We start from the raw sequence: 26,498 nt of genomic DNA, 5'->3' as shown, positions 1-26,498 counted from the left end.
CTATTTGTTAATCAAGCTCCAAGTCTGCAGTCTCCAGATGGTTCACGAATTTCAAGTGGCCAGATCCTGAAGACGGGAGATACCTGTTTTATTGGGCTGAGGGTTTGTGATCAAAATTGACAACTCATTGGGTGGAAAGGACTGTAATTTGTATGTCACAGAACAAATAAAGTCCAGCATGTTTTCCTTTGAATAAGTTTTACTATAATGAGAAGTAGACTTCTCAGTTTCACTTCTGGTCAGAAAGATCCACTCTAACTTGTTTATCTCCCAGTAATTCTCATCCTCTCAATAACACAATGCGTGTTTCTCTGAGAACAGTGATTTATTCATTAATAATGCCCTCTTTGTTCCTGCAAGTGACCAAGTTTGCAATAGAGAGCACGATAGGAAAATCAAACCAGCACTCCAGGCTCATACTAGGGAGATAATAAAATTATTTTCATATGTGCAGAAGTTCATTTTTACTCTGGGTCACTATCTTGGTAAGGTTCTGAATTTCTAGTAATATTTCAATTTATACCAATATAGCATAAAATTTGCAATTTCAATGCCCCAATGTAAATGATGTGAATATACACACATATCATTTCTATGTGTATATATATATATATAATACATATATAAAGAGGCTTATTGGCACATACTAATAAGCTTGTGTGTGTGTATGTGTGTGTGTGTGAGAGAGAGAGAGAGAGAAAGAGAGACAGACAAACAGCAAAGATCCAATTTGACATGGCATAAAACTAAAAACCAAATGATAATGGTGTAATGACAAAGCATTGTTTAGCACCATTAGGTAACCGAAGCAAATGTGATCTCTCTTGTCTTTATAACCCAAAAAGTCAATGAGTCAATTGTTTAGAAACTTCTCTGGATGGACTATTTTTTGTAGAGTTCCTCATATTCCAACTCAGCAGACAAAATCTAATGCTCAGGTTATCAAGTTTCTCAGAGTAATTTACAGATGCAATAACAGTACATGCGCTGCAGGCCTTGCCCTGAACCTTAATAAATATGAAAAGCAGAAACAGAGCATGACTTACCTCCAGAGTGTGGTGGGGGGCCACAGAGCAGCACAACTCCCTGGCCTTCACGCACAGACACTGTACTCCTCATTTTGGTTTTAAAATTTTCAAGATCTGATTTGAAAACAAAACAAAACTGAATTTCAGAAAGGCCAATTAAATCACAAATTTTACACCAAGACCTTCCTTTCTCTTAGAAAACAATTTTAGTTTTTGCTTTTTTCTTTAAAAATTTTTATTTTTATTTACTTAGAATTTCACCCTTTATTTTAGATTCAGGAGGTACACATACAGGTTTGTTATGTGGTTATATTGTGTAATGCTGAGGTTTGGGGTATGGTTGATCTCATCACCCAGGTAGTGAGTACAGAACCCAATAGGTAGTTTTCTTTTATTATTATTATTATTATTATTATTATACTTTAAGTTTTAGGGTACCCCTCTCCCTTCCTCCTCGCTGTAGTCGTCCCCAGGGTCCATTTTTGTCATCTTTATGGTCATAAGTACCTAATATTTATCTTCTGCTTATAAGTGAGAACATACAGTATTTGGTTTTCTGTTCCTGCATGGAAAACAATTTTAAAATCTCTTTCCAAGAACCTAAAGAGAAAACCATTTGCTTTGAGGTAGAAAAGCTGGATTCTGATTTCTTTATTAAAGCTTCTAGAAATTCAGCAATACAATATAAATATATACCCACTGATCCCATGTTGCTGAAATAGTGTCTAAAATGGCATGAACTATCCAAAGACAAATCACGTATCAGAATGAACTAACCAGACAATATAATTCAAAAAAGGAAATGAAATATCCTAAATCAAAAATAAACATAAATATGACTTTCACATTCACCAGTGATTCACCATATCATGAATACTTTTAGCTTCAACTTGTAATAATGACCAACTATTCATGAATTTCCCTCCTAAAATATTTTATCATAGCCTAAATAGATTTTATTCTACATATAATTATTTTTATTTACAAAAATATTTGAAAATATTCAGTTTCTGAGTATAAGTCCTATTTTTCCCATATCCTGAAGGGCTTTGTGGAAGATATATTGTCACTGAAAATTAACAAGTATGTAGAATTCAAAGGATAACAGTAATTTAAATCAGCATATTCCCTTTTATTTATAGCGGCTAAAAATAATAATTTTTATAAGCATCCAAAGAATTATTCAAGTGTTTTAAAAAGCTAAAAAAAAGCAATCAAATGCAAATACTATTTTGATTACCAGCAGTTATTTTTAGAGAACATTTAATTTCTTCCAATGACAATCCAGTACAGCAAATACTGATTCATTCTTTCCAACTTAAATTACAGGAGAGAGAAAATTCTGTTGACTTCGTTTTTAAAAATGCTTTAGTCTATAGGGAAAGAGGAAGAAAGATTTGTTTCTCTAAACTCTGACTTATAAAAAATGCTTGTGAATTACACAGTTAATATACTCTATGGTATCACTTTCTGTATCAGAACAATTGTACTGTCAATTTCTGAAAGAATATACTCACTTCATAGCTCTTAAGGGCTGATATAAATTGCCTAAGTGGTGTCTATACAGAGTGAAGCAGTATATGTATTTTAGAATACAACTTGGAGATTTTCAACTTTTCTTTGAAAAATATAAAAAGCAAAATAATTATCTTCAAATTGATAAAACCAGAACCTGTAGACACTTAGGGATACTCTAAGGACCATATAGCAGTATATCAGAGAGAAATAAGAAGGCCTATGTGCCTCATGTTATTGTTACTGAAAAATAGTATTAAATTGCTAGGTTATAAATATGGAGTAAAGTGATTCAGCAAAACTCTCTTGTGTGTGCCCAGAAAAGAAGAAAAAACAGTTGATGGACTTATTTTAACCACAGGCTATCCCACAGAAATGATACAATAACATAGCGTTGTATCACTGTAAATCTAACTAAAATGCAACATTCTCAAAACATTAAGGCTCTTGGAATGTAACTAACTGAGTTAGAACTGCAAAACTGGACCATCCAAATGTTTCCCAATGGCTAAATGGGGCAGTATATCATATCAGAATGTAGCTTATACATGGAATTTCCAAAGATTATTTCTTGATAATCAAGTATGTATCATCATTGCTGCCTTTCTGTCCGATTCCTTGTTATCTTCTGCCATATAATTTCACAGTGTGGATGTTTTCTATCACTGATTTTAGCTAGAATATGCAAAAATGTATAGAATAGTTCTACAGAAACCAGTAATGTCTCCTCCAAAGGTAAAATCTCTTGCCTAAGCACAAATATAGCTGGCACAGATCTGCCCATTGGTCTAGAGACAAGCATGGCTACTCTTTCTGCAGTGTACGAGTGCAAGGAATATTGTTCTGGATATCTGATATGGCCGGTTCATGGACGTAGCATCAGGAAACAAAGAAAAATAACTTAATTGTAATGGCACATTTTAAGTGGCACTTTGCTGAAAAAGTGGTAAGTACACAGAGGACTGCATAGTTAATTTACAGTTGTAACCAAGGCTTTAACAAGCAGAACCTAGCCTAGTAGACAGACAGTAGTAGTAGCAGTCAAAGGGCCAGGGTGGGCATTTTTCTGAGGCAGATGGAGCAACATAGATGCATAAGAACATTCATGTTACAGTCAAGGTACAGCAAGACTTTTCTCCTTTTTTGCAACACTAGGAACTATGAGAAAAGAGTAGTGTCAATGTCTAAAAAGCTTCAGATCATTCAAATATCTAGTGGAAGATTATATGCGTCACCTAAATGTAAGTCAAGCTATATATAGTCCAATTTTGTACTTTAAAAACAAACTAAGATGATAAAGAACATCTACAAGCAACTACAGCTATCATCATATTTAATGGTGAAAGACCGAGTGCTTCCCCCCCCAGCATCAGAAATACAAGGGAGTTAAGCAGGTCACAGGATACAATTTCTACATGCTAATAATAAGCATGCAAAAATTGAAATTAAAAACTCAAAACTACTCACAATTGTTCCAAATAAAATAAAATACTCAGGTAAATTACACATAACAAAACATGCAAAAGATCTGTATAATGAAAATTACAAAATGCTAATGAAAAAGAAAAAAAATGCAGAGGCCTAAATAAATGGAGACACATACTATATACATGGATTGTTAGATTCAACATAATTGCTGTTCTTCCCAAATTAATACACTGACATACGCTGTAGAACAATGTTTTGGTAAATGCTGGGCCACATATATGGCCAGACCACATTTACAACAGTGACATCATAGGCATCATGGCACAGTAGTGAAATATATTACTTCTGTGTTTGTGGTGATGGTGTAAAAAACCTACTGTGCTGCCAGTCATATAAAAGTTTTGCATATAAAATTATGTATAGCATATAATGCTTGAGAATGATACTAAACAACTGTTAGGGGTTTATGTATTTACTATGCTATAATTTTATTGTTATTTTAGAATATATTACTTCTGCAAATTGAAAAAAAAGAAGGTTAACCATAAAACAGCCTGAGGTAGGTCCTTCAGGAGTTTTTCAGAAGGAGGCATTGTCATTATAAGAGGTGACAGCTCCCTGAATGTTATTGCCCCTGAAGATCTTCCAGTGGCATAAGATGTGGAGGTGGAAGACAGTGATACTGATGATCCTGACCCTGTGTAGGCCTAGGTTAACATGTGTGTTTTTAAATGTCTTTGGCAAAAACACTTAAAAAGAAAACAAAATAAAAAAGCTTATAGAATAAGTGTATAAGAAAATAGTTTAGCAAAGCTTTACAATGTGTCTTTTAAGCTAAGTGTTATCATGGGTCAAAATTTATAAAACATTTAAAAGTTTATAAATACAAATGTTACAGTAAGCCAAGATTAATTTATTACAGCAACATATTTTTATAAATTCAGTGTAGCCTAAGCGTACACTGTTTATGAAGTCTACAGTAATGTACAGTAATGTCCTAGGCCTTCACATTCACTCACCACTCACTCACCAATTCACCCACAACAGCCTCCAGTCCCTCAAGCTCCATTCATGGTAAGTGTTCAGTATAGATATACCGTTTCCTGTCTTTTATATTGTACTGTACCTTTTCTATGCTTAGATATGTTCAAAAACACAAATACTCACCATTGTGTCACAATTGCCTACAGTATTAAGTAAAGTGATCTGCTGTACAGGTTTACAGCCTAGCAGCAATAGGCTATACTATACAGCCTAGGTGTGTAGTAGGTTATACCATCTGGGTATAATAAGTACATACTATGATGTTTGATGATATCACCTAATGATGCGTTTCTCAGAACATATCCCTGTCATTAAGTGACACATGAGTGTATAAGTTTAATATAATTCTGATCAAAATATCAGCATGGTTTGGGGTTTGTTCTTTTTTTTTGTAGATAAAGACAAGCTTATTCTAAAATTTACATTTAAAGTCACAGGACTTAGAATGCATAAAACAATCTAGACTAAAAACAAAGCAGGAAGAATCACTCTACCTAACATTGAGGCTTATAATATAGCTACAATGATCAAGACCGTGTGGTAGTGGTACAGGGGGAGACACATAGATCCATACAGCAAAACAGAGAACACAGAAACAGACTCACAAAAACGGGCTCAGCTGATTTTTGAAAAAATGCAATTCAATGGAAGGAGAGAAAAAAAAATCAACCTAAACTTTACTCAGTTTAAAAATCAACTCAAACTAGACCACAAACTTAAATGTAAAACATAAAGCTATAGAACTTTTATTTAAAAAATATTGGAAACCATCTTTGGGATGTAAGGCTAGGCAGAGAGCTTTTAGACTTGACACCAATTGAATGGTCTTTAAAAGGAAGGACCGATAAACCAGACTGCATCAACATTTAAAACTTCTGTTCCATGAAAGCTCAAGCGAAGAGGATGTAAGCTACAGACCGGGAGGATATACTTGAAAACCACTTATCCACTAAAGAAAAAGTATCTAGAATAAGTAAGACTGCCCAAAATTCAACAGTATAAAACATACGATTCCATCAGAAAATGGGAAGAAGACACAAACAGTTCACTGAAGAGGAAAAACAGATGGAAAATAAGGACCTGAAAAGATGTTCAACATCATTAGACATCGGGGAAATGCAAATTAAAACTACAATGAGCTATCACTCCACACCTACCAAAATACCTAAAAACAAAAAACAAAACAGTGACAGCACTAAATCTTGGAAAGGATGTAAGGAGGCTGGATGATTCAGACATTGTCTTCTTAAGTGTAAAATGTCAAAGCCAATATGGAAAACATGTTTTTTAGTTTCCTGTAAAACGAACCACACATAACTACCATATGACCAGCAATTGCACTCTTGGGCATTTATCCTAGAGAAATGAAAACACTTGTTCACACAAAAATCTGTACATAAAAGTTCACAGAGTTTTATGTGTAACAGCCCTAAACTGGAAACAACCCAAGTTCCTTCAATGTGTGAATGGCTAAATGCACAGTGCTACATCCATACCATGGAATGCTACCCTACAACTCAAAGCAATGAAATCTTTATACACCCAACCCCTTTGGTGAATCTTCAGGAAATTATGCTGACAGAAATATGCCAATTCCAAAAGGTTACTTACTATATGATTCCATTTATGTAAAACTTTAAAAAATTCAAATTTAGAAATAGGGTTTAGTGCTGAGCATGGTGTTTTACAACTGTTATCCCAGCAACTCCAGAGGCTGAGGTAGGAGGGTTGCTTGAGACAAGGATTTAGAGACCAGCCTGGGCAATAGTGAGACCCCATCTCCTAAAAAAATTAAAATAAAAACAAAATGGGAGTAAATTAGTGGTTGTCATTTAGGGAAGGTGGAGGGAAGTATGGGAGTGTCGTTATCAAAGGGTACTATGAGGCATCCTCGTGGGACCTGAACTGTCCTCTTTCTTGACTGTGTTGGTCAGAACATCCATGTGATATAATTAGAACTAAATACACATACACAATGAGGATGTATAAACCAGGGAAATATGAATTAAAAAATAATAAGCAAGCAAGCCAAGATAAAGTCCAGTTCCCCGTATTTCCTTATTTCCTTTTATTTTCTTTTCTCTTCCCCCACATTACCTGTGACTTGCTGACCCTGCTTCTGGCCATCAGCTGTGTGTGCTACTCTACCAGAGCCCAAAGCTCCAGCCACAACATGGAGCCAGTATCTCCGAAGTCAACATCAAAGAAAGATGTGCAGAGCCCTTAGAGAAGAACACTCCTTCTTGTGACTAGCTTTTTGTAAAAATTCACATGGACCATTTCTGGTGTATAAAAGTCTTCACTTTGATACATGTCTGTTAATTTTCTATATTGGGCCAGGTTTTCTATTGCCTATCCAAGCTCTGCACTTCAGGTTGATCTTCCCACGCAGTAGCAAGGAAAACTCCAGGAAACCATCAATGCATATGGAGAAACGAAACTGGGGTCACTCTGATTTTTTTTCTGATATTCTGTGCTCAATCTTTTTCCCCTTCCCACATATTGTTGGTGTTGGTTTCTCACCTGAATTGACCTAGGTAGTGAACTATCAAGCAGAGTATGTGAAATACCACTTGGTATAACTGCAGGGGTATAGTGCACAAGTCTGTCTCTGTATGACTTAAAATCAACCAGAAGAATGACTACCATTTCCCAACAAGTAAATTTGAGTAAACTTGTGTCAAGCCAAGTTAAATGAGTTTCTTTATGCAGAATAAGTCAGGGACCTTAATATAAACTATGGACGGATAATATCTACTAAAGTGGAATGGATATTATAGAGTATCCTAAATGTATTTGACCAAATAATTCTATGTAGACCATTTTATGGGAAATGCTGAAAAGGCCATATGTGCAATTGGGCACATAAATATTAACAAAGATGTCAATAAGAGACTGCAAAGTAAAACAAGCCATTTTTCCTCTAAAAGAACTAAAATGGAACATAATAGTGGCAATATATCTGAAATGGTGGCCAGCTGACTAAATGGTCTCAACATTTAAAAACCGAAGAGCTCTGCTTCAAAATGCTTTATATCTACTTGTGATCACAGCATGAAGAGCGAATGAAATCATTGTCACTGAAAACTGGATGTGAGCTTTACTACTTGTATAACACAACGCTATTTGATGCTATTAGGTGAAGTGTTACCTCTTCAATTAAAATGAAAAATACTATCCAGTAGTGATAATTTGTACCAGGAACACAGACACAGGCAATGTAATAGTCTTCCATACATAATATCTTAAACGTCTTTAATGTTTAATGTTGAAATGCGTAGTGATTGGTAGTTATAAAATTAAATCATTACATGAACAGTGTAAAAGACAAGATTGCCTTTGAAAGAATCAGGTCACTGCCAATAAAAGAAAGTTGTGCACTGCCATGCAAAGCTAAGAAGAAACCCAATGAACATACCCAGAAAAGCAATCAAAATCAAGACTGCAATTCAGTTATGGTTTTCCCCCTTACTGTAAGTCAGGGGTGTTCAATCTTTTGGCTTCCCTAGGCCACATTGGAAGAAGAATTGTCTTGGGCCACACATAAAATACATTAACACTAACAATAGCCAATAAGCTAAAAAAAAATCACAAAAAAAATCTCATAATGTTTTATGAAAGTTTACAAATTTGTGTTGGGCTGCATTCAAAGCCACCAAGGGCCACAGGTTGGACAAGCTTGCTATAAAAAAGAATCCCATGCAACGATTCAGTTTCGCAATCAAGTGGTAAAGTTTCAATTAGTTGATAAATCTCATTAAAGCATGCCCACTACAAAAAATAAAAAAATCCCAGTTCAGTGAATGACCACACCTTTCTTCCTGCATTATGGCACATGCAGAAGCACTTAGAAGATCTCCTAAAGCGCAATATTAGACATAAACAACTGACTCTTAGTTATCTTCAGTATCAGCATGTTCAAAACTCAATCATTATTTTCATTATTTCTTGCTCTATTCCCTAACACCCAAATTCAAGGTGTCTCCTCCTTTTTTGTTCCCTTTCTTGCTGGTCCAATTCTCAAAACATTTAATTATGTATAAAGCCCCTAAGGGAAAACTCTCCCATGGCAAAATGTGTCTTAGGAAAACAAAACTTTATCCTTATGAAAAATAATAGCTTATTCAACAAACGTTCAATAGTGTTTTAGTTTTGTTTCTCCCAAGCCAGAGCCTCCAAAAAGACTTGGGTGACATACTTTATGGGGGGTGATCTTAGAGGCAGTGGGGAAGGATAGGGGAGAGATGGAGGAAAATTCAACATCTGGGTACATTATCGAAGTTGCTACTGTAGTCAATGAGAACTTGATTTCAAATGAACCTCTGACAACCATACAAAATGCCATCCAGAATCATCCATTTGAAAGATGGGAGTCGGGGGTATATACAGGCTCCCAACCCCAATAGTGGAAGAATTTCCCTGGGGGCAACAACTCCCTCATCTCCATCTGAGCTTCTACTACGAACCTGCAAGAAACTGTCTACCCGCTCTGCAAATGCTTGGGAGGTGGGCATCAGAGGTGTGATACAGGGCATCAAAAAATGTCTACCACAAACAGATTTTTTCCTTAAGCCTGAGCCTTTTGAGAGATTTTAAAAAAAGGTGTGCATTGTTAAGTCTCCAAGCAGAGACTGAAGTATTTCGTATTTTTCTAAGACTATTTAGGAAATGTAGCAAAGCATCTAATAAGATCATAACATCCTCAGGATCTGTTGTTTTGTTCTGAAACACAACCTGGAAAATGTAGGCACAGGGTGGACCCTAAGCACCTAAGTATACTCTACAAGACATTTCCACATAGGTATTTCATAGTTCAGCTTCGTCTGCCTCCCATACATTGCTCCAACACTGTCAACTCCCAGCCACATACACTAATCAACAACAAACTTTTCATCTTCCCCAAGCACAAAAATGCTAGCCCATGCCATGCACATAAGGCTCCCACTCCTTGACTGACACAGAAGACTTTTATTTATCTTCCAAACCAGCTTTGGCCACATCCCTTTTTTGAAACCTTTGAAATTATTGCTGTTCTTTCTTATTTTCTATACTTTTATATACTTTTATATTTTCCCACCTTGTTCTTCTATTCTGGGGGCTCTGCCAGGATTAGAGCCTTGTCATTTTCATCTTTCTATCTCCAGACTGTCACATATTTCTTGGCATTGTGTAGGTCATCAAAGAATGTCTGAAATAAGCATCCATCATCTCATTTTCCTTAGGATCTCCATCATGGGTCTTCCCGCCAAAGTTAAATTATTGGTGTATGCATTGCAGAGTTCCTAACTTTCTACTAGTGAAATTTAGGAAGAGAACACAGGAATTGGAACATCAGGATATTCTGACCATAATCCAGGCCTGCAGATCTATAGGTGTGTCACTTGATTGCCCTGTGTCTTCACACATTCTATTTGTAAAGTAGGTACAATATCCGCCCTTTGAACTTCACAGGGCTTTTCAAGAGAGGAACCTTAGCATCCCAGATCTGTAAGCCTTTTGAAAAATGAAAACAATTATACAAGTACAAGGCTTCATTTTCCCTTTTGAGTCTCTGATTTCATAACGATTCCTGTTTCCATCTCTCTTTTGTCTTCCTTACAGTTTTTCAAACATGCACAGTTCACCCCATCTTAAAAATAAAACACATCTTCCAATGATCTCATGCCCAACTTTTCTGAACACTCTCTCTACCACCCACCCCCAGAGGTCCATGAACATCTGTTTCCTTTCAATTTTTAACTTGGGTTGAAGTCAAGTCTTTGTCCTGTGGAGTCAGACAAACCTAGGTGCAATCCCTTGGCTGATTCTCTCTAGCTATTTGAAGAGGGCATATTACTTCATTTGTTGATCCACAGGTTCCCCATCAGTAAATTAAGGATAAGACAGCAATTACCTCTGCTATTGTTGCAAGGAAGAAATAAGATAATTCGTGTAAATTACTTAAAACACTGCTTAATTTATAAATGTTAAATAAATGATAGGTACTATCATTTTTCTTCACATTCTTTCAGGAAACTCACCAAGTCTCAAGATCCTACCACTGTGTATATATCAATGATATGTCCATCAAATTTTGATTCAAAACATTCATTTTCTGCATGCCTTCCAGATATTTTTTGGATGTACAATTGCCATTTCATATTTGACACTGCATTTTCCCATGTCCTTGGTGTTTCCTTTAATACAGTTCCTCTCCCAACTTCCCTCTTGTTACTCTCTCAAAGACTCCCACATCCAATTTGGCTCTTTCTTTTCCTACATTTGCTCAACACATTAAATTTGATCAAGTTAATTGTTCTGCAAAACCCAGTCTTTCTCTTCCCATTTATCTCTGATTTTGCACTACCATAATATTAATTTTACTGTAACTATTTAAATTAAATTAAATTAGTTTTTGAGACAGGGTCTTGCTCTGTCGTCTAGGCTGGAGTGCAGTGGCACCATCTCAACTCACTGTAACCTCTCCCTTCCAGGCTCCAGAGATTCTTACGCCTCAGCCTCCCGAGTAGCTGGGTCCAAAGGTGTGTGCCAACATTCCCAGCTAGTTTTTTGTATTATTTTGTAGAGATGGAGTTTTACCATGTTGCCCAGGCCAGTCACAAACTCTTGGGCTCAAGCAATCCACACCTGTCTCAGCCTCTTGAAATGCCAGGGTTACAGGCATGAGCCACCACACTGAGCCTGGAACTATTTTATAATGCAGATTCAGCTGTCACGTATGAAGCATATGGGCCCATATGCTTGTTTGGCTTTTACACCTTAGATTCCCAGTGTCATAAGAGTATGCTTCATCAACACTGAGTAAATGGAGATATGAAGGAATTAATGGATGGATGGATTTGCTAGACACTGTGATAGAGATTTTCTTGAATTTAACTCATTTATTTTTCACAAAAGTTCTATTTTAAAAGTATTAACTTTGCATTTTCTAGAAAACTGTGGCTGAAAGCTATTTTGGAATGTGACTAACATGATGCAATAACTGATAAAGCTGAGAGTACATCCAGTCCCATTGATTTCAAGTCCAGTTCTTTTCATCTTTGTATTATGCAGTAGGTCCATCCAACCCTCAGGCTGGTCTCCCCACCTGCAGCCTCTCTCCTCCCATCCAATCCATCCATCCTCTACACACAGAGTTCAGTTTTCTTTATAAAACACACTCTCAGTTTCTAACACCTGCTAAAACACCTATATACATATTTCCCACTGCCAAGATGATAAAGTCCACATTCTCTGTCCTAACATTCATTCAATTATTCAACAGATGTGTATGCATATGCATGTGTACATGAAGTTTATGCCCAGGTTCGGGGTATTCGGACAAGAAAGTATAGTCTGTCACTTAGAGTATTTCTGATTCTAACTCTTTGCTTATGCGCTATCCTTCCCCTTTCAACTTACATTTACTAACAATCCTCAAGGTCTAATTAAAAATACTCCTCCTATGTGAAAGATACCTTCTCTGAACATTTTGGATGTTTACGGAAACTGCATTTTAGGTTTGTCTGGCCTAGTAAGGCTAAGGCTGAGGGCATGATCCTTCTCCAGTTCCCCTTGTTGCCTTCCACAGACCTCACACCACACCTACCCAGTACAGATGGCCTCAACCTAAGCAGTATGATCCACTCCCTCCATGGTACTGTCAGTTGCCCAGGGCAAACAGAATGCTTGTGCCTGGTAGCTGCTCTCTAGCAAGCCCTTCTGCTTTCATCATTTCAATTAGATGTATTTTCTAACAAAACTAATTATGCTAGTAACAATTTCACTGAAATTATTAGAAAAATACCAAAAAAGTGATGAAATATGAATATGAAAAAAGGGATCTGTTGTTTATATAAAAACAAATATAAAGGCTTTTGAAAAGCTCAATAAAGGAGCTTCACCCTTCCTCTCCCCAAAACCAGGGCCAAATTAGATAAAAGAGATTGGGCAAGACAACCATAAAAGCTGAAAATACAAAACAAAAATCTTCATTCTGTTTATTCTATTTCTGTACCCAGATTGTTTCAGAAATATTTTTTAAATAACTCAATTGCAAAGTAAAACAGCAATTGGAAATCACAGAAAATTCATAACAAGTGTGGCTTATATAAATAATAAAGTGAACTCCTACTGTCCAAAACTTTCTCAAAGAAGAATGCTTGGCACATTACAAAACAAAAAACATACACAGTTGCAGACTGAAAGCAAAATAACTTGTTTATGGTATTTATATACCTTTTAAAAATGATTACCTGTTTTAAAACAATTTTTCATATAACAGAGTACTGCCTCTGACTATATCAAATAAGAAAGCCCCTTCTGTACTTAGTAAAAAGTGAAAAACAAAAAGCTCATTTGCTAAATCAAACAAATAAAATTAAAAACCATGTTTCTGGCCAGGCGCGGTGGCTCACGCCTGTAATCCCAGCACTTTGGTAGACCAAGGTGGGCCGATCACAAGGTCAGGAGGTTGAGACCATCCTGGCTAACATGGTGAAACCCCGTCTCTACTAAAAATACAAAAAATTAGCCTGGTGTGGTGGCAGACACCTGTAGTCCCAGCTACTCAGGAGGCTGAGGCAGGAGAATGGCGTGAATTCGGGAGGCGGAGCTTGCAGTGAGCCGAGATCGCGCCGCTGCACTCCAACCTGGGTGACAGAGCGAGACTCCGTCTCAAAAAAATAAAAATAAAAAAACCCCCATGTTTCTGCTATTGGTAGTTTTGCTCTTCTAAAGTATCTATTCTAGGAAAAACACATAACAACAACAAAAAATCTCCCCATTTGATTATCGATGTTAATTTTACAATACTAAAGTTTAAAACACGAACAGTTAATACAAACCGAAGGGTCAACCAAATCTTTGCTTTCTCAAAATAGTTTCTTATACTTTAAGTGTATATATATATATATATATATATATATATGCGTGTGTGTGTATACATACATATATATAGCCCTAGAATTTTTCTATCAAAACTACACCTTTTTTCCCATTTTTGTGGCAAGAGCAGGAATCACATTCTTTGTTTTGAAATGAAGACCTTCAGGTGGTATATCTGAGGTTTGAGATAATTCAGAAAATCTCTGTGCAAAGTACACGTTAAAAGGATTTCAATGGGGCAACGGAAAAAGCCAATGTTCTTGCATAAAACATTATCAAATAAAGAAAGCTGTATTTTCAAGACTATTACACAATATCATATTTCAAAAACTTACTACTGTACTGGGTATGCCATAGAGGAGTTTTAACCATTAGTTATACAAAGATGTACTTGGTCTTCTCACTTAGTAACATCTCCTTTCCAATTCGGAAATAAAGAGATCATATAAAATGACATTATTCTGAATATGGGAACAAATTATACGACTTCAATGCAGTTATCTTAATCATGTACTCAAACATTTTTAAGAGCTTTTTAATAGTGTAGATTAAAATGTCTCAGTGGTTTCTTCAGCAAAGAATTTGCAGTTAGACTTCAGTGGTAATATCCACCACTCTGTGACTGAATCTCTCTGTGATTTTGCACAAATTTCTTAAGACACTTTGATACTTAGAATCTTAGTCTGAAAAATGAAGATAACATAACCTGTGTTAGAGGCCAGCTGAGAGGATTATATGAGAAAATAAATGCAAAGTTTTTGGAATACAGTAGGTGCTCAATAAGTGTTAGCATGTTGCTCCCCCTCTCTAGGCAAAGATAAACCCTGTGTCTTTTCCTAGCCACATCTATCCAGACTTATTTGTCATCCAAGCCCAGCTAAATTATTGCTTTCTCCTTTCAGGTCTTCAACAACTACTCTAGTTTACCTGTATTTATCCTCTTGCTTTTTATAGGCATGTCTGTCTCTCCAAGAACACCATAATTTCTATTCCTTCCCCCTAGTTAGTAGAGTAGTTGTTTAATAATAGTTGTTGAATTCAACACTAGAGTCTTAAAGCTCTTGATATTTAGCATCTGTGTTTGGCTAAATATATTAGTCATTGAAGCTGTTTAGAAATTTCATAAAATAGTTGCTTTTGAGACACTTGTGATTTTTGCAATGAATATAAGATGCTACAAGTTGACTTCTATCAATTATAGCAATATTGAAAAATAAAAATAAATTAGCACATGCAATAATTCTCCTAACTCAACACAAAAATATTGAACACAGAATCTTTACCCTTACTTACAAATAGTTCATTTTTTAACACTTCACCCTGCAACAACACAGTTCCAGAGTAATAGCATAGTTCACAGGTGGTAAGAACTCCTGTGATCTGGCATTCAAAGAGTACACTTCTTATATAAAAAGAAGCTAATTAGGTTTCTTTTTTTCTTTAATGGTATGATAACTCACATTGAAAATTTTCATCAAAATAAGAGAGGGACATCAAAGTTTATTTTATGAAGTAGCTAGAAAAAAATGCTTCTGTAATTCAAGTGAAATGAAGATTACTTTTTAAAGGATCAATGATGACTTCAATATGTACAATCAGGCTGGGTGTGGTGGCTCATGCCTGTAGTCCCAGCACTTTGGGAGGCCAAGGTAGGCAGATCACTTGAGGCCAGGAATTCGAGACCAGCCTGGCCAACATGGCAAAACCCCACCTCTACTAAAAATACAAAAATTAGCCAGGTGTGGTGTCACATGCCTGTAATCCCAGCTACTCAGGAGGCTGAGGCAGGAGAGTCTCTTGAGCCTGGAAGGCAGAGGTTGCAGTGAGCTGAGATTGAGCCACTGCACTCCAAAAAATAAAAAAGTATGATCATCTAAAGTTGCATATATTTCATCTTATATGATACTAAAAAAATCTGTGAAATGGGCAATATTGATATTGTTATTCCCAATTTTTACATGAGCAAACCAAGGCCAAGAGAGATTAGATTTTCCCTAAAATCACACTGCTGGTTAAGTGTCAGAGCCAGGCTGATGGCCCATCCTCATTCTAAGAGGGAGAAAACAGAAACATCACAACCAAATTAAAGCTTAAGCTCCTGATTCCTTTTCAGTCCTTAGAAACTTCACCTACAAAAGGTGAAAAAGATAGTATGTCCAATTTGAAAGTCATATTTAGGTATGTTCATTCTTTGAATCATTCACTCATTTATTCAACAACTCTAATTAAGTGCCTACAAGGCTGAGTGAAAAAGGCCAGTGTTGTAACCTTCTGAATCTGGCCAACTGTTTCCTTAACCATGCAGTTCCTTGGTTTCTCTTTCTCAGCAACTAGGAATAACACCTACCCAGGAACCCCCTGAGGTTTGATATAAAGACCCAAGGCAATGATAAATGAGACAAAGCTTTTAAAATGTATATGACACCACCATATTCGGGTATAACTGGCTTCCATTAGTTATCACTTCCTATAACCCTATGTTCCTGTAAGTTTTTTCAAAGTTTTGTATAATATTCTGTGGTGCATTTTTTGTTTGTTTAGTACCCATCTCCCCCACTAACTAGAATGTAAGCTTCACAAAACCATGGACATTTTTCCAGATCATTCTTACATCCTGAGCACAGAAAACACTGCTTCGCACATATTATATATTAAGTACATAAATAGATGTATTAAGTGATTCCAATAAGAGATCTCACTCTCTTATACCCCTATATTAATCTTACATGAGACAAGTAATATATGTCCATTGGTGGGAGATTAATAATATCTTAGATCTCTACCTTGCATAGTTGATTTCTGTTCTCCTACTATAGATCTCTTGAATCGCCAACTTAAAGCTTAAAAAGCAAATAGCAAAAAAAAAAAAAAGTATCCCATAAAATATAACTGTGGAATGTAGAGAAATGCATGTACAGTTAGCCTTCTATATCCATAGGCTCCCCATTGGTGGATTGAACCAATTGTGGATCAAAAATATCTGGAAAAAATTGTGTCTGTACTGAACATGTATACTTTTTTTCCTGTTTTTTTTTTTTTCTTTTTTTTTTACTTTAAGTACTGGGATACATGTGCAGAACATGCAGGTTTGTTACAAAGGTATACATGTGCCATGGCGGTTTGCTGACCCTATCAACCCATCATCTAGGTTTTAAGCCTCATACGCATTAGGTCATTTGTCTTTAAACAATACAGCATAATGACAATTTATAAAGCATTACATTTATTAGATATTATAAGTAATGTAGAAATGCTTTAAAGTATACAGGATGATGTGCCTATGTTATATGTAAATACCATGCCATTATGTCAGGGACATGAGCATCCCTGGATTTTGGTATCCATGAGAGTCCCGGAAACAATCCCCCACGGACACCTAAGGATGACTGTATTCACCCCTAACTTTAACATTGGGTGAGACTTACTGTGTCATGTATCTGAATTTCAAAATTGTACAAACAAGCAAATGAATGTAATTTATAACTTATGGGGAATAATTAAAATTATATTTTTTAATGTGACTTCTTGACAGTTTTCATGACATAAGCCTTTAAAAACATCTAACCCAGAAAAAAACCATCAACCTAATACACAGTTTCTTGGGAAAAGAAAGTCATATATTTTATCATTTTAACACCATACCCCAAAATAAACTAAAGCATAATAGATGGATATAAATATTATGATAGCATCCTTGTTTCCATGGAAACATCGCTATCAGTATACCTCTGAATATGCATTTGCCTTTGTTTCTCTGGCTAAGCAAACAAGCACAAATTCATACTACTTGTTTTCTTTATAAGTTTTATCTGAGATCCAGAATAAGCCAAGAGCAAGAGTGCAATGAGTGCAATTTTGTACTTCAGAAATGTATTACACAGGATGCTGGCTGACACATGGATACATTAGTTTAGTAGAACCCCACCCTTTGGTACTTAAGAAGTCCTTGAAAAAGATTTCTTAGTTTAAATTTTTTAAGTGCAAAAATGTATACAAATTAGAAGGCAATTAGGGCAACTGTGCTGATGCGGAGGATAAAATGAGATGAAAATGGGACAAATGTAAACATATGTCTGTTGGAATAAATGTACCAACTTATTATATGGGTGATATTATCCTTTGGTCCTGTTTGTTTATTGAAAATGCCAGAAATCTCAAAACTGGAAGGAGAAATGCACTCCATCAATCCTATGTATAAAATTGCTCCCTATAAAATAAATTATCTTTTGCATTTAGCTAACATGACAAATTAGGTTACCATTCTCATAGAAAATATTTCTATACAAGTATATATTCCATAAGCTTGATTTCTACACATAAAGGTCTCTATGTTCCTATTCCATTCAATTGCATTTTTTGCATAACTATTACATACTGAGGTAGGAGGCTTTTACAGTAAAATAGACTGAAAATGGGGTTCTCCATTTAACCTAAGTCTGCCTTCTGAAACCTCCCCTTGATACACAGAAATCTAATTGTTAGATGACAAGGTAACCTTGTAAACAAACAGGTAAGTGCATGCAAGTACACATACACAAACACATACACACACACACACACACACACACACACACACACAGAGAGATTATTTTTATAACCCATGTGCTAAGAGTTATTTATACTCATGGTGGCCCACCACCATAAATCAGTCTCTTCTCCTCTGGCTAAATACCTCCAGTATCTTTCTCTTTTTCTAGGCTAAGGTCTATCACTAAACATGTCAGCTCTGCTTGCATTTGTACATACTGTGGCTGCTGCCGATAACACCCTTCCTTCCTCATTTTTATCGAATAATAGCCTATTTTATTCACACTTTAAAAATTCTGCTTCATGATAAGTCTTCTTTCTCTGCTTTCCACCCCAAGAAAAATAATTATTTCCTTTTAAGGTCCAGCACGTTTTTTGTTTCTTCCTTATAAATTTTTCATGCATAAAATCAATTACCTAATTTTCTCTTACATGTATTTCTAAAATCCTTGTCTTCCTCTTTACCTTATTTCCACAATCTTAATTCAGATGCACAACCCATCTATAGGGACTGGCTAACATACAAGCCTGTATGTGAGTTCCCCAATAGCTCCATGGGTGGTGCAAAGATTCAGCAACTATAATAATAGCTCACATTTAATTGGATCTTACTAAGTGCTAAGTACTTCTTTAAGTTCTTTGCATGAGTTAATTCATAGCATGACTCTCACAGCAATCCTGGTAGGAGGTACTTTTATTTTTCTCTGTTTCGGAGATGAAACTGTGGCATAATCACATCAGGTGACTTGTCCAAGGTCACACAGTAAGTGACAGATCTGGGACTTAAGCCCATACAGCATGGCTCCACAGCCCATGCCCTTAAACAATATGCTTATACATTCAATATCTGCCTCCAATGAGGAAGTTACAAAACAAGATCCCTGCATTCAGTTCCCCTGGATTCTATACGTATCTGCATTCAGGTTTAATCAGAAAGGCAAGTGGGAAGGCCTTGGGGTGGAGGAGAAGGAAAGAACTTCAACCTTAAGGAGGATAGTAGCAGCTTTAAGGAGAAGGTCCTGGGTTTGGAGGAGTAAAGAAAGGCACAGACCAAGCAGTTCATCCACCAGAGACAGAGCTGTAATTCCAGAGCTCGACAGTGGGAAGCCCTGGGCAGTCCCTAGCCTGTCTGGCTCTGTTCTTCCTTCTGGGCCCTTGGATCCTTTCCGTCTCACCACCTACTTTCTGCTTCATTCCAGTGATGAGTATTCAAGTCCAAACATGCTGCTTATGCACAAATGAAAACCTGTCCTCCTGACCAGTCTCATATTCCTCCCATCCAGTCTACCAACTGTGGTCAGATTCATCTTTCTTACACACTTGTCCAATCCTGCCACTCCCCTCCTTCAGTGGCTCCCCACCAGCCTTAAGATGAACCCAAACTCTTTCGCGTGGCTGATGTGGTTTAGAATGATCTGAGTCCCATCTTTCTCTCTGCACCATCTCTCCATCCCCTGTGGCACATCTGCACTTCAGTCAGATGGAAGTCCTTTCTCCCTGTGGCACAGGACACACTCTTTTCTGTTTCTCAGGCCTTCCTTCCTCTACTCTTTCCACCTAGCTAACTACTATTAATCCCTCAAGTCTCAACTTAGGTGTTGTTCCCCCTAGGAGGTCGTTGTTAATAGATTCCTTATCAGAGCATAGCATTTTTAAGTACTTTGTGAGCTTCATGAGGACAAGAAACTCTTGGTCAAGACCCAATACTTAGTGGGTGGTGCATCAGTTTTCCAGGGCTGCCACAGCAAAGTACCCTAAACAGCGTGGCTTAAAAAAAAACAGAAATGCATTGTCTCACAATTCTGGAGGCTGGAACTCTAAAATCATGGTGTTGGCAGGATCATGCTCCCTCTGAAATCAGAAGGGGGATTCTTCCTTGCCTTTCTCTAGCTTCTGGTAGTTGCTGGCAAACTTTGGTGTTCCTTGACTTGTAGATGCATCACTATAATCTCTGCCTCCATTGTCACACAGCATTCTCCCTGTGTGTCTCTGTGTTTACATGGATGTTTTCTTATAAGGACACCAATCACATTGGATTAGTGGCCCACCCCACTCTAGTATTGATCATCTTAACTACTTATATCTGCAACAACCCTATTTCCAAACAATGTCCCATTCTGAGGCATTGGGGGAGGTCTTCATCATGTCTCTTATTGGGGGAGTTGGGGGCACAATTCAACTCATAAGTGGTGAATAATATTATGAATAAATAAAACAAGTGAAAATGTTATGTCTAGGGTAGAAGGGGTACTTAATAATAAACTCTTGAGCACCTCTCACACAAGCTATTTGTGTTTCAGAGGGCCTGAGCAGTAGATATTTTCCAGAAAGCTATAGGAAAGGCTTTCCGCATTTCTTCCCAGAACTTTTCATCTACCTGACAATAGACCTTCCTTGTTTACTTATAAGTTCCTAGGTCATGACATGAGTTTTTTTAATGTCCAACAATGCTAACTTTCTTGTTTCAAGCAAAGATTCTTTGCCTTGGTGTCCTCTTTCCCTCCCCAAACTGGTACTTTAAACTAAATGTGGGACAGCTTTATTTCTAATTGTCAGTTTAACGAAGATTTGGTCTACTCCTACGAAAATCATTTTAATTGAGGCATTTTCAGCAAAAACTGAAATTTTCTCAATTATAACCCTATCAGGTACTAGCTGAATATGGGCTGTTTCTTCACTGTTCAATTAAAGGACATTATTAACCATAAAATATTTATCTTAATTAAAATCCACAAATGAATAAGATTAGAAAATAGGAAACATAAATAGTTACGAATATTTTTACATAGCACCAAAATATCTTCTCCACAATGCCACACATCCTAATATGAAAAGATGATAAAAATTCCTAGACTTGAAGGGATTAAATACAGCTATTTTTCCTGAAGTCAGCAAAGAGAATCACTTCAATAAAGTATGTAGTGTCTAGACAACTACTGTGGTATTGCTCCATTGAATATCTGTCTTTCAGTATGCTTGATGCCACTAATGGCATTCATAATATTTAATGCACTAATGATATATTTTAGTTAGGAGGTTACATGATGTTTGCAATGCAACGCTTTCTAAAATTTCATAGTCTTCTGGCAATAACATATAGAAACATTGTAACTATTTTTTTGTTTTGATTTTTGGTTTTTGGGTTTTATTTTATACAGGGGTTTCCCTCTGATGCCCAGACTGGAGTGCAGTGGCGGGATCTCAGCCCACTGCAACCTCCGCCTCCCAAGCTCAACCAATTCTCCTGCCTCAGCCTCTCGAGCAGCTGGGATTACAGGTGCCTGCCACCATGCCTGGCTAACTTTTGTATTTTTTAGTAGTGACAGGGTTTCACCATGTTGGCCAGGCTGATCTTGAACTCCTGACCTCAAATGATCCACATACCTCGGCCTCCCAAAGTGCTCTTGTTTTATGAAAGCCTTCTACCAGAATCAATGAAATTAAGTAGAAATGCTTTAATAAGATGTGTATTTAACTATGACAGTAAGCAAACGTAGCATTTCTAAGGCATGAAGTTGGAAAGTAATGCATTTCATATAGCCTCTTAATGTGCACTGCCAAATCAAATGGAACAAAAATGAAGAATGCTAGTAGAAAAGAATGTGCACTATCATTAAGAATCACAGGACAAGACAGGATTGCTGTGGTAGCATCAGCAACATTCTTCATTGGTGTTTAAGGAGAAAAGATGGGAAGGTTTCACAATTTGTCTAAACTCAGTTTTTGGCAGAAATAAACCTGAAATTGGGGCTGCCATGTAGGACTTCACAGGTTGTGCACTACACAACTAAAGAGGGTATCATTCACAGAAACAGTAACGTGAATGGCACTTGTGCAGCACTTAATTGTCACAACCATACATGATAGCACTGCTTAAAGGCCACGTCTTTGTCCTGATTGCTAGTGGAACCCGTAAAGCTCAGCTGCCTGACTTCTATTACATTCATTCTTCTGGCTGTAGAGTCAGAAGAACTGGCCTTGAGTCCATGATCTGATGCTTAACAGTTGTGTAACTCTGGACCAGTTGCTTATTTGATCTGTGACTCAGTTTCCTCATATGTAAGATGGTAGTAATACGTACCTGAACTACCTCAGGAGGTTTTTAAGAACCAACAACAAAAATAGCATATGCAAAATTTTATTATGCACTGGACACTGTTCTAAGTGACTTGCATGCATTAATTGTGACAGAAAAAAGAGATGCGTTTAGATATGCAGATAGGCAAGTCTTTAGGTTTATTGAGATTGACAGGGGAATAGCTTACAATATAATTCGTGTGTGTGTGTAGAGAGGAGAAACCCTTTTACTAAATGTTGATGTCATAAACCTTAGAGCTATGCTGTCCAGTAAAGCAGCCACTAGCCACATGTGGCTACTAAGCCAGTGACATGTAGCAGTCTGGATTGAGATGTGCTTTAACTGTAAAACACAAAATGGATTTCAAAGACTTAGTACAGAAAAAAAAAACCTGTGAATAATTTTTATATTGATTATATGTTAAAATAATACTGAGTTAAATAAAATATATTATTCAAGTTAATTTTACTTGTTTCTTTTTGCTTTTTTAAATGTGACTACTGGAAAATTTTAAGTTACATATGTAGCCCCACATTATATTTCTATTGGACAGTGCAACCCTAGAGTATTTTACTTCTGGAAGCCAAAATACTCCTACATGTATTCCCAGAGATCAGGGTCATAGGGTATAAGTTTTTTTGAGTCAGACTGACAGATTTGCATTCTAGGGCATGGCAATAAATTTCCCCCTAATATCTTCTGTACAAATGTTCCACATGAGGTCTTATTATATATGGTTGTAATACAAAGTAGTTGAAAAGTTTCAAAGACGTTTTTCTTTCTTTTGTTTCATTTACAACTATTTCACAGAGGCGTATTCATCAGTCTCCTAAGCAGTGTACAGATGGCACACTTCAATGTGGTAAATGGAGGAGCGCCTGACAATGAGAAAGATATAAAGAAGCCAAGAAGAATGATGTAGTATTGCAAGGCTGGTGACAGTGGGGAACCATCACCATACTTAGGCTTGAACAGTAAGGAGAAGAGACGTTCCCAGAACCCAGAGAGGGCAGCTGTACAGAAAGGGGTACTGTTAGGAGCTGTGGCCTCCAGTAGGAGGACTACTGAACAACATATGGTGATCCAGCAGGGAGGAAGCCAGGGGAACAAATATCCTGACCTTTTCTCTTCCCACTCTCCAATTTTCTGCCATTGCCTCCCGTTAGCTAAAACCACCCAAAAGCCAGAAGGCAAGAGATGTAATCCATATGGGTCCCCTGGGACATATGGCAGGGTGGAAGGTGGATTTGGAAGAAATAGAAGGAAGACATCTAGCCCAACATGCATTTTTCATTGGTCGAAAAGATGGCTCTTGTCAATTAAGTGAATGAAAGGAAAGAGCAATTGCATGGAAAATAAGACCTACTAAGATGCTCCCCAAAACATGTCAAGTTGAATTTAGTTAACAGGTCTGAGATTTTCTTTCTGATTTCAGTGATGGCATGATGATACCCTCACCACCTGTCCTATTTTCAAGTTTAAGATTTACCATTAACTCTCTCACACAGGACAAATGACATAATATGCAGATGTTATCATCCCTGAGGTGGAGAGTTCATAAGGGCCTGCTCTGTTCTAAGTTGCTAAGAGTAAGGGCAGGACTCACCTGGACCCCAAGTTAAAATTGCTCTATGTAAAAACATGAACCATTTTTAAATAAGCAGATGAAAACAGTCTTAATAGGTCAACGTTTTTCAGCTACTACGGGAATAACTCATTCTGGCAGACCCATCAGGATGCAGCCCAGCTTAAAATTGGATGATCCATGTAGACCATTGCCTGATGTCATTTTATGGATGAGACACTCAGCTGGGAACATCTGCTTTAAGATTTTCCAGGTTAAAGCTTTGTCTTCTATGCTACATGCAGCAGAATTCTAAGGTTTTTAACCAAGTATGCATACACTTACTCAATATGATTCATGGATTTCCCATGGGTACGGGAGCCCAGTGTCTAGTTGAGAGCAGGAGTATAATTTCATCTTCTTGGTGTTTACATCCATTCTGAACACAAATTTTATGTTGTGTATGTTGCCAAACAAGACAAACAAGTAGATAAGTTTCTTTTAACCAACAACATAGAGTAAAAGCAGAACTACTGGACACTACGGGCTTTATCTCATGACACTATGTAGATAATGTGATTAAGACACTTGTCTTAGTCTAGAAAATAAAAGAGACTATGATGATGTAAACATGAACTCACTCTTCATCCTTATTCTCCAAAATGTGTATTGTATTATTTTAGTTCATGTTATCACAAAGCAAACAACTCAGAAATATCTTACAAGTATGTAGCATGTAACACTAGCTCTAAAGACAGAATGACACCAGCTAACCTGAGGAACTTATAAATTATTTAGCTTGTCTATACACACCTCAGGTTTCCAACTATAAAACAAGGAGAACAATGTTGCATACATTTCTTGGGTTGTGAAGATAATAAAATAACATACACAGAGGCAGGATAAATATTTGCTACTATTATAAAGTATCAGCTGAAACAGAAAGGTCTTTTATGGCTATGTTTAATAAAATGCCCTCAGAGTCTACCAGAATGGTCCATTACATAACTATTTTTCTATATCCTTTGAAAAATAGTTTTTGTTTTCTCTGTTATACAAGATCTATCACTATATACCACACATTCATCCTTTACTTAGTTGTAAGAAAAAGTTTGCCTCTTCTGATAATTGTATATGCTTTCTATATCCAAGATGAAAAATTTATAAACCAACATGTTTCCATTTTGGTTTCAGCGATCAGGACACTTCCCAGCTGTTAGAATTAATGACTCCCAGGTGCCTCAAATCCTTTTAAATGGTCTCCTTCTATTTTTATCTGTGCTTGTCCTATTTTATATTAATTTCCTTCTGTAAGCCAACTCAGGTCTTTACAGAAGCCCTTGAGTATAAATCATAAAGAAATATCTATGTATTATATAATAAAAATTAATGTAATTTTTTGTGGCTTCTTATTGTGCCTGCTCTGGGGCCATTTCATTGCCAACTGACATCCTGCCACAAGGAAGACAAAGTAAGAGAAAAGAAATGAAAATTAAATTAATCATTTTTAGAGGAAGCTCTGAGTCTTAAGTAAATCATACCACTGCAGTACAGAGTTTAAATCTGAATTATTTATGTACTCTTTTAGAACACTAATCTCTGTAGTCATCTCTGCTGAATCAAAAAAATGGCAATTGTTTTTGATAAAGAGAAGAATGAAATCCACTTTCATTTATAATAATCAGTTGGGAAACATGTTTGAAGTGCAAATTTCCAGGCCCCACTCCTAAAAATTCTGATTCTGTAGTTAGGGAAGGGGTTTTGGATCTATTAAATATAAAGCACATATATAAATAAGAAACAGATAGGCCAGTGATCTGAGGACCACACCTTTTGAAACTTTGCAGAAAGCTGTAATTTATATGTTATGCAGGAAAACCTTCTGATACACCTTAGCTTTCATTAAAATGTAAGCCTGGGTTGGCTGAAGTCATTTCAATCCAGACATTTACCAAAAGTCACTTGGCATTAATTGGTTTTCTATCAAATACTCAGAATGAATAGCTGAATACTTTGTTATACAGTAAGTCAAAAATATCTACACAGAAACTTTGCATTCATAGGAATATTCTGGGAACATTATCATGAAGCAAAAGAAGCATTTTAATGTTCTGGACCATAAGGCAATTTAATGATATATTTCTCAAAAAGCATGTTAAAGTACATTTCTTATTTTTATAATAATTTGTTATGATCATATGTAGTTATATAATCATTTAATAGCAAGATAATGAATCAAACTGAGCCTATCTTCCCAATAGCCCTTACCTAAGAAACAAGAATTGTCCTTTGCTGGGAGGCTCATGAAAATGAAATGAATTAAGTTTATAAAACACAGTAGGCTTTCAATAAATGGTAGCTATATTTCTTTGGTAGGAAAGAATTTATATTCTGCTTTGTAAATATTTGAAACATTTAAAAAATACATGTGTTTTTTATATAAAGTCAA

General features: G+C 36.5%; 1 protein-coding gene across 4 annotated transcripts in view; it reads right to left on the bottom strand.

Annotated features, from left to right (window-relative positions):
- Window positions 1–26,498, bottom strand: part of CNTN3 (contactin 3) — a 353,916-nt gene that overhangs the window by 161,383 nt on the left and 166,035 nt on the right. For all 4 annotated transcript variants that reach the window (XM_054483033.2, XM_063661832.1, XM_063661833.1 and 1 more), the window contains exon 5: window positions 1,047–1,142. In XM_054483033.2, the coding sequence (XP_054339008.1) occupies window positions 1,047–1,142 (96 nt within the window). The remainder of the gene's footprint in view (window positions 1–1,046; window positions 1,143–26,498) is intronic.

The sequence above is a fragment of the Pongo pygmaeus genome, chromosome 2 (genome assembly GCF_028885625.2).
Source record: "Pongo pygmaeus isolate AG05252 chromosome 2, NHGRI_mPonPyg2-v2.0_pri, whole genome shotgun sequence".
In the NCBI taxonomy this organism is placed as follows: domain Eukaryota; kingdom Metazoa; phylum Chordata; class Mammalia; order Primates; family Hominidae; genus Pongo; species Pongo pygmaeus.
Note: the sequence above shows the minus strand (reverse complement) of the source record. Positions and strands in the feature narration are given on the sequence as shown.